At 29.6% G+C, this 10,471-nt stretch overlaps 1 protein-coding gene across 1 annotated transcript in view; it reads right to left on the bottom strand.

Moving 5' to 3' along the window:
- Positions 1-7,432: 7,432 nt before the first annotated feature.
- Pmvk (Phosphomevalonate kinase) overlaps positions 7,433-10,471 on the bottom strand; it is a gene marked incomplete in the record, with an annotated part of 5,964 nt that continues 2,925 nt past the window's right edge. Inside the window, 1 exon segment of the mRNA XM_067049622.1 lies at positions 7,433-9,155. Within this exon segment, the coding sequence (XP_066905723.1) occupies positions 9,022-9,155 (134 nt within the window).

The following is a 10,471-nucleotide window of genomic DNA, read 5'->3' as shown; positions in this document are numbered from 1 at the left end:
ACATCAATAGTATAAGTATCATATTTGACGATATCAACAGTATATCATTTGACTTGATGTCAACAGTATAAATATCATTTGACTTGATATAAACAGTATAAGTACCATTTGACTTGATATCAACAGTATAAGTATCATTTGACTTTTTTTATTATTATTTGATGTTCTACAAAAAAAAAAATCTATATGATATTTTTACAATCATTGTTCCTTTTTTTTTTACCTAGTTTTAATAATAAGATATGAAAAAATAAATGTTACATTGTTGTTATTATTATTATTGTATTTACCAAACGATTATACATTTATAAAAAAGTAAAAAGAAATTCATAAATGATTAAAAGGAGGATGGTCCAGATGTAGCCAAAATAACTCGAATAGTATATAAACTATTTATTGTGAGCCAACCTTTCGCACCACTTCATCCGGGCTGAAAAAGATACCAACAACTAAAATAATGTAACAATTATTATGTAAGAGAATAAATAACGCAAAATGAAAGAAATCTAATGTATGGCTAAAAATTAACTAAAAAATGTGAAAATTCACATAAAAATTTTAAAAACACTCTTTTTGATAGGCTCAAATTTTTATTTAAACATATAGCATATAAAATATTATTTATTTTAAAAAAAAATTGTTACTTAGCTTCAACACAAACTTAAAATATCGAGAAATGGCTAGTGTTTGGGAAAAAAACGGTTAAGATTTTTAAGAGTACAATTTGAAGATTTCAAACCTAATTATAGCCCATATTAATGTAGGAAATTCATCTGAAATTTGTATACTGTGGGAGAAACAAATTTTTCAAAATTAATTGAAATATTTCGCTAGTATATCTATTTCCAAATATACTCCTTTCCAATCAATCCTGTTTTATAATGTTCAGTTTTTTACTGGCCACAAAAAACGTTTGAAGTAATATTTGTGAGGAGTAGTTGTAATAATAGTGTTTATTTATTTTTAAGTAAAACTGGATAAGAATTGAAGTATTTCTGAATTGAGTGTTAAATAAATTAAGATTATACACCGTAGAAGTATTCAACTCTATGGTCTCGGATAGCCTGGTACCTAAGATTTAAATGGCATCCGAAAGTACTAAATGTGTTTGAACCACAAGTTTTTCATAAAACATTATGTGATTTTTTTAAAAATATATAATTAGAAATTAAAGAATATCTGTTTTTTTTACTTTAATTTGATTATTTTATATAATTTAAACAATATTTTCTTGTTTTGTTTATAATTTTTTTTGTGTTTTTAAATATTTAAGTTTTCCTTTTTATTTTATTTATTTTTTTTTTGTAATATCTCAATCGATTTAAAAGAACAAAAAAAAAATTGGACTCATTTGTGATTACTTGACTGTTTAAGTAGACCCTGTCTACCAACTAATATCCTATCCTATAATCGGCCCCCAGTTGAAAAAGATTCTGGACTTATGTAATAGGAATAATGACAATAACAACAAAAGTCTTAGTGCCCCTGAATGTTTGGTGCCGAAACTATTAATTGCTATCTACACACTTCTACTCAACGGCACCCGTCCAAACCTCAATCCACAAGGTTAGTATTGATCCAATCCTTTTACTAACATTTTAGTGTACCTCTTGGATGTTTATTAATTTTTTAAGGGTATAACTAAGCTGTACAACCTTACAAGCCCATCTTATTCGCTGCAATGTTATAACCTGAATTATATTTACCAGGCGCAGTTCCCTCAATTCGACATTCCTTCCATAGCCTTCTAAATTCTCCGGTTAGCTCATTCTTTTTCGGTCCGAATATTGTATGCAATACTTTATTTTCAAAAACCTCAAGTTGTTGTTCCTCCCTTAAAGTAAGAGGGGCCACGTCACGTATCTACATAGTTCAGTAGTTAGCATAATAGTAGTTTTAATGACTTACTAAAAATTATGCGTTCATTTTTTATGTTTAACATGGGTATTGAATTCTGCCTGTAATTTAAAATCTGTTACTATTTTTAGTAGTTTAAAATAAGTTTACCTATTAGAATCTTTTTATCATTTATATATGACTTCGGAACAATTTCTTTCAAGAAGATTGAGAAAACTTAAATGGTAAATTCATTGGAAGTTGACTTCCAAGTCGTTGACTTGAAGGTCTGTAGTGGTTAAAATACTTTCCTTATAGATTTAAATTAACAAAAAAAAAAGTTAAAATGTTGTTATAACAAAAAATTTATGGATGTAAGATTGAGTTTACTCGTCAAAACCAAATTTAATGAGATCTTCTCCCTAATTTCTAAAAAAATCCTTTTCTGGGTTTAGTAAAAATTAGTCTATTCCAATGTTAGTAAAAAAATTATTTATTTATAAGAGTGAAACATATTTCTGCTCACATTGAGATTTGCTATTTGCTACTATTATTATAGAGCCATAAAAAAAATATTTTAAATAACAAATATAAAAGTCTTTATACCTACACTGACCTATGCAGCTGAAAATTGGCTGTTTTTAATTGTAAAGCCCAATACAAGCTACAGAAATGAAGTACCAGAGGAAAGCTCTCTGTAAAATTAGATTTGAGGTTGAGCAATTAAAGAATAAGAGAAGAAACATGGCTGGAACTGCTAATAGAAAATATATGTAAAAAAGAATTAACCTGTTTCAGCCATGTGCAAAGAGTGCCGATCAGTAGATTCACAAAACGTATAAGGAGAGCAAAAACAGAGAAAACGACCGAGGAGCAAGTGGGAGGACCTCATTTCGAATCTGGCAAGGAACAGAGATGTCGCCTCAGGTGAATTCAAGAAAATTGGATAGAGAAGATTTTAAGAAATGGATCAGGGCTGCCCTGACAGTCTAAGGTATACAGATTGGTTAAAGAAGAAGAAATATAAAAGAAGAAAAAAGTGAATAGAAAGGTAAATAAAATAAAATGGATAATAAAGTAAGGAACTCAGTGTAACCAGTACCTTCTGGAGAGACAGGAAGGATTTGTGGTAAAGTGTGATGGATCAGTCTTGTGGAAATTTTTGTGACAGTTGCTATGGTGAAAGGAAGTCCTGGTCAGTATGTAACCTATCGTGAGTATTATAGGACACATCTGCAATTTGTATAGAATGGCTCGGATTTTCTTTATATTTAAAGTTTCTGTTCCCCATTACTTGATTTCATGATACCAAGGTAGTTTTATGAGTACTGTGCAAACTGTGAGTGAGGTCCGTATTAGTGATTGAGTTCTTTCTATTTCTCTTTTAAGTGGCTTATCCATGTCAGTTGTTTTGTCTAAGTAGGTCAGAATATGGTATGGGCTGTTGAAAAATATCCAAAGACAAGAGTCATACCTAATTGTAAAGGTGACAATTAGGCTCTTCGATTCATTTATTTTTGTCCTCCAGCTTCTCGTCCAACAAGGTATTTTATCCTCATGTTTTTAAGATAACTTAGTGGTTGATACCTTTGTTAGGTGTCAGCTGTAATAATATAACAACTTATAATGTAACTATTGTGGAATGTTGAGGGTTATCTGAGAATTAAATATTAAAAAATGTAAGACCTAAAGGACATTGCCTTGAGGTACTCCACCTTTTATTTCAGAAAACTATTTCTTTTTCCTATTTTTCTCAAAAAAAGCTTATAAAAATATGTTATTTCATTATTCATTTCTGCTTACTACTTAACACTTATATTCATATAATCTTCAGAACTCAATTTCATTTCAAAAGCTTATTATTTAAAAATATTTTTTAATTAAAATTTCTTTTTATTTATTTTGACTTGTTCGCATGCGTGTAATGATCTTAAAAATGTTTCGTACTAATTTATAGTTCATGTACTATCCTTCAATGTATAAGTTTGTAAGTGTTTGATGTCTAAAGTATAATTAGATTGTAGGTTATACTTTCTGTGATTGTAGTTTTTTTTTTTCAATTGTTTTGGTTTTCTTTTATAATTTATCGAAGGAAGTTTTTATTTGTAATTGCTATTGACATGTATAAGAAATAAGTTGTGTTGATTTACAATTATATAAATGTCTGCTGATAACATTTTATTTTATTATACCTATCCCTTTATCCAATAAATCGTGGACGACTAAGATTGCTGGAGAGAAGGAGAGGAGATAGGCCATCATCTTAGGTTTGCGTACTGAAAGAAAACTTTTGCAAGTAAAGATTGGCAATGAACTTCTCTAACTCAAGGAGTGTGAACACCACCAGTGTCATGACTAGACCCAGGTAAGGACATGGATTGAAGATTAGTGAGGGGATTTAAAGTCCCTTATTTATAGGCCTAGTCCATGCGGCTGTGACCGAGAAGCAGTCGGTACATGTCTGCTTGAGATAATTACGTGCATTGCATTGTTATCATTTATTATTCATTGTACAGATATTGCTAAGTATTATGCACAGAAATTATTAATATATAAAAATTACAATATTTCTTTTACAAAATGAAGTATTAAGTAAATTTGAGAGCTTCGGTGAGGCTCGAGGTGCAGCGCTCTGATGAATTGTGATCGCACCACTTGCTCCCTCTCGTTACATTTTGATACACTGGAATGGGGAGGAGTGCTGTTTGTAGTAAAAAAACCATAATTAATCTTATTGTTATTAATATTTGATAGTTACTAGAACTTAAGTTTCATGTTAAGTATTTCTCGTGTTCAGATCTAATACAGCTTGTATGGTTCTTTAGATACAAAATGGTCTTGGATCCAGGACCAAAAAAGGGCATTCATTTTGGTAGATTGTGAATTATAAAATTATATTCCATTCTTTGTTAAAAAAAAAAGCCTTGTATGCCAATAAAAAATTATTTTCAAATATTTTATAACAAAGCATGTCATCGGCTTACAAGTGTAACACAGTAAGTCAATATTTTCTAGTTTTGAGTTATTTAGTTTTTCCAGTATGACTTGTTAAAAAGAATTTATTAATATCATAAAGATCTGATTATAAAAAGTAAAATTACTGTTTCCATAACATTAAAAAAAGAATTATCATCAAATATCTCAAAACTTCAATAGTGTATTTCAGTTGTAAACCAACGATATGCATTTTTTTCTGCTAAAAAATCATTCACTTTTCGTCTTGAATATATGACAGGTACAAAAAATATCCTTGCCTGGCCACGAGAGCCTTCTCAGTCTGTAACTGAGGACTCAATACTTTTGGAATAAGTATTGTCTCTCGAACAAGGTCCATATAAACACAATATTCATGTATATTACACACAAAATAATGGAAGTATTTTATCTAACAAAGAGTTAACATTAGTTTTATTTTACAAAAAAAAAAAAAAGTGACATACGGCTAGTCTGGAAGTATAACGAAAATTTTGTGAAAATGATTTTATTGGTTTGGGGGCTTTACGATCGGCTAGTAACAGGACATGATCTGCTCCAAAAACACCTCCATCGAATTGGCATCGTAGATTCCCCAAAATGTCCTCTATGCAACATGGGAGACATGGATGGGGACCATCTTTTGGCATGTGTTGGTCTAGAGGATGTTGAGTGAGATGCGGACCAACTAAAAGGAAGAGTCAAATTGTATTGGGCTGCGAGAGGGAAAATGGCATAATAGCCCACTTCCTGTGGCGTAGGAAAAAAAAAAAAAAACTTTACGATGCATTTACCAGATGGCAGTTAGGGAGAGGCAGTTTGGACTCGACTCAAAAGGTCTATATAAAATAAAATAAATTAAAAATAAAAACTATTTATAGGATTAAACAATAATAATAAGAGATGTATAGTTATAAATTGTAATACTTTCCAATGCAATCTGACATTGAAATAAGACAAAAGCTCCTTACAATCTTAGGCTATAAAATAATATTCATAATTTAAAAAAAAAAAATTATTAGCATATACTAACTTTTTAATTAACACTTTAACTCAATAAAATCAGTGAGCTATTTTCAATGTAGATTCCATAAAAATTTGGCATTGAGTAAATAGTTAAGACTTGCCAGACTTTTACAAAAGAAAAAGATAAGAATTACTATTAATAAAATTAATTTTCTGAAAAGTAAATTAGAATTAGTCATTCTGTCAAGAGAAAGGTTCATACATAGGACTGATAAGAAAAAGGAGGTGAAAATGTACCAAGATGAAAGTTGATAAGAATGTATAAGTATGAAGAATAATGTGTAAGTGTTGAAATTGGAATTTAACAAGAGAAAGGCTCATTGTATATGTATGTATGTATATGTATACATGTGACAAGAAATAATCAATTGAATGTTGCCGGAAACTAATAGGAAGTAAATGGGATTGATGACCAAGGAAGTTTTACGCCATTAAACAAAACAGAACAGAGAAAGGCTCATTCTAGGACCTGTGAACACTTGATTAAAACATATAGTTTGGACAAAATATTTGCACGTGTCAGCTAGCATCAGTAAATTTTGAACGTTTATGATGACTTTATTCATTTAGGCCCAACTTTTTTATCTTTCTTAATTTTTTTTGTTTATTTTTTTTTCAGGTCTAATATTACTTATATGGAAGCCAAAATGTATTTTGTATGGATATAAGGTTGATTTATTGTAATTTCTTTTAAAATATTTTATTTTAATATCTCATATAATATGCAAAATATCTCATATGATAATAGCTAATATGCAAACAGTTTATGATATATTTATTTTTACTTTTAAGAAATGTAAATTGTTTAGTTATTGATGATAGTACTGTCATAAAAGACACTGCATTTAATGTGTTTTGTTTTTTTGTCATTTTCCACTCCCTTTTCTAGCATTCTGTTAATTAGCCTGGTTATTATAAAGATCAGTAATATCAAATTTTCTTTGGAAAAAATTAATAATATATTTATGGACTTATAATATTTATTTAATTTATAGACTTTATGTACTTTGATTTAATTGCAGTTTATGTTTTGGCAACTCTGGTATCGTCAGGACAGAAAAAACAAGATCCCATAATATGGTACTAACCAGAGTTCACGATCCCATCTTGTGAAAATTAAAAAGTAAAAAACTAATACTTCTTTTAAATCTGCCCCTTGGTAACAGAAATGTAAGAATTAACTTTCAAAACTGATCAGAGTCTGATAAGAAGTAGGAAGTGACAATGTATTAAAATAAAAGTTGATAAGACTGTATAAAATAATTATAGAAATAATATGTTTTAGGTAAATGTATTATACAATTTATTATTAACTATTTTACATATAATTGTAGTAGATTGTCCTGAGGATGGGGTCATTTAAGCCAAAAAAAATGATAACTTCAAAATATGCTTCAATTTAAACAAAATATAAAAATAAACATTCTTCAACCCAAAAAATTAAGCTCCCTTTTATAAATTAAATTTTAACTTTCTTTTTTGTAGAACCTTTTAATTGAATTTCTAGAGAGTTGGAAATTTTATGGATGAATTTATTTTGGACATGGAACAGGAAAACTAGTTAAATAAATAATTCTTTAAAAGAAAAACAAACTTTAATTCAATAAATTATAATAATAATTATAACATCAGTCAAAAACAATAATGGAATTCATAGTAGATAAGAGATAACAATTTTCTTATCAATGAATGGAGAGATAAATGTGTGTAAAAAGATAAACAATACTACGCTACCTGAATTTATTCACTTTTAATAAAATAACAGTTGTCATTATAAATACAGTTGAATCAAAGACAATTCTAGTTTCTAAAGGAATGTTATAATAAGGAAAACAGAATATCCCTGAGAATAAGAGAAAAAAATGATATAATAAATATAACTAAACAACATAATGTTAAACTATAAGTCTTTTTTCACCGCCACCCGAATTATCTTCCAACAATCATCACACAGTCAACAAATAACCTTCCAATACGAATTATAAATCCTTCACCCATACTAATACTAAATGCCCACTTTCATAAATGAGATATCTGTTGTGCAAGTAATATCACAACAGTTCAACTTAATCAATGAATGATAAAAACTAATGATTAAATAGAACTGTAACCATTGATAATAATAAATAGGAAATATACAAGTTTAAAGATACATAAAAGGTAAGTATTATGAGGTTATAAGGTGCAATAGTTCAGTCAAGGTTCAAAGTTAGTTGTCACAAGTACACAGATAGTAGATAGTACGACAGTACTGCCAGAACAACAAACGTAGTTTACACGGTGGTAGCGGCTATGAGAGCTACAACAAAACACCTTTGAGATACTTATTTTCCATGAGATTCATCTTTAATATTATACTGATGAGATAAAAGTATGAAATATATAACAAATTAAAATATTTATACGAAAAATAGAAACTAACACCATAGCTGAGACCAGGTAATAATGAATGAGGCACTTGCTCCAGACTGTAGAATATACAATGCTCAATTTTATTTTTAGGTCAAATAAAAAATATTTGATTGTTTGATAAATCTTAATACAGTCAACAAAATTGAGACGATTTTTGGTGATTTTTATATCATAACATATGATATATATATATTACTTATTGAACATATTATATAGTATAATACAGTTATAAAACTGTTGACTTTTATCGGGAGAGAGACAGGGCCAGGGAAGAAATGGCTAAATTAAGCTTACACTCCAGCAAAAATACTAGTCCAGCCTAAACTTCCTTCTATAGATCTCAGTTCCCTTTTTATATTAAATTAAAAATACTTAAATGAGAATATGTATAAGAAATAAATGAGGCATATATATAACCAGGTCATAAAACATGGTATCTAACATTTTTGTGAATTGAAGTTTTTGGCAACACGATTCCCTACAGCTCTGTAGGAAATTAATTTTTTGTAAAGAATGTTGTTACTAAGTTATGGTAATAGAATGCTGGTTGAAGGCAAACAATTGTAATTAAAAAACATTTAGGAAGATTTTTGATTGACCGTTTTTAATAATAAAAAAGGAAGATGGTCCAAGTCCACCCAGACCATCTTCCTTTTTTATAAAAAACATTTAAAAATGTAAAAGTTTTATTTTTTTAATTACTATGTTTTACGACCGAATGCCTCATATCCTATATAAAATTAATCATGACTATCAATCAACAGCGAACATCACTTAATAGTGAGAATTCACATGTTCAATTGTTTGATTAATAAATGCATCTGCTTCATCCACCGTGTTATTCTGAATAATTTTATCCCAATCATCAAAGTCGTCCAATCCACACTCTGTTTCTTCATCATCGATACCTAGAACATAATATAACATGTAAGAAAATTTAAAAATAAAATGTAAATAAAAAAACTATCTTTCATATTTTTCTTAAAAGTTTTAATAATCAAACCACAAGAGTATGTAATACCACACCAATAGAACATTTTTCTCTGCTAGTAAAGCCTAATCCATAAATTCCAATCCTGTACAATTTGCCACCTCCTCCTCCAGTTGATTCCTCTTCTGTTAAAGGCCTCCTTGCACATTCCTTTCATTTCTTCCCTGAGGTACTATTCCCTCAACATTACTTATTATGGTGTTTCTAATGAGGTCCCTCCATGTTTTTCTATCAATCCAGAGCACTATCTCCATAGTCTGAGCTTACCTATAATTTTTAATGGTAAGGGTCCAGTAGGTCATAGCAGAAGGAATGAGTTGTTGTAAAAAGTCATTTTAATGTCTACTCACATCTCTCTTGCTCAGGAAGCCTTTCTTAAGGCATTGAAGCATTTTCTTGCCGATTTACCCCTCTCCCTTATTTCTCCACTGAACCAGGCACGTTTATTTATATGGATGTCATGGGGGCCATATGTAGCTGAGGGAGTTAGGGCATCATAGTTAGCAATTTGTTACTGCAGCAGCACTGGTTTGAATCCGGCTTGGGAGTTGACTTTAATTTAATTACAGAATGAAAACTTGACCTTCCCCACCATGTTTAGAATAGGTTGGTTATCTATAAATAATCCCCCCTCATATGTCAGAAATGAACAGAGGTAAAAAAAATAATGTAGACATTAAGGTATTTTAAATCACTCAATTGTTCCAATTGACTATTATGACTATTCTGACATCTCTTCTAATTTTCAGAATTTTAGTTTTTGCATCATTTATACACATGCTGATATTTGACAACTCTTCTTGAAGGATGCGAAGATTGAATTGGAGGTTTTGTCCATTGTTTCTAAAAACTACCAGATCACCTGTATAGGTGAACAGAGAGAGATTAGCATAGGTCTTAAGTATCTTTATCCAGTTGATAAGGTTATATTATTATTTTTTTTTGTCATTATCCAGGACTAGTGTAAGTAGCAGAGGAGTTAAACTACATCTTTGCCTAACCCGTTGTTCAGTACTGAACTAATCTGTTATATAATTTCATGTCCTCACAACGAATAGCCTGTAGGAGCATTAAATGGCAAATGAAATGATGGAGTGAAGTGATCGACAAAGGGACTATTTAAATTGTTATCACTCTAGTTGCTCTTCTTCATCATTCTATTCTACCTTTTAGAAAGATTGTCAGTGCTTGGCTTTAAGTCATTGAATAAAAATGTCTACTAGTATGATTAAA

This window comes from Halyomorpha halys, unplaced genomic scaffold (genome assembly GCF_000696795.3).
Source record: "Halyomorpha halys isolate HHAL.00 unplaced genomic scaffold, Hhal_1.1 Scaffold2.1, whole genome shotgun sequence".
Lineage (NCBI taxonomy): Eukaryota > Metazoa > Arthropoda > Insecta > Hemiptera > Pentatomidae > Halyomorpha > Halyomorpha halys.
The sequence above is the reverse complement of the archived record's forward strand: the minus strand, read 5'-3'. Positions and strand labels throughout refer to the sequence as shown.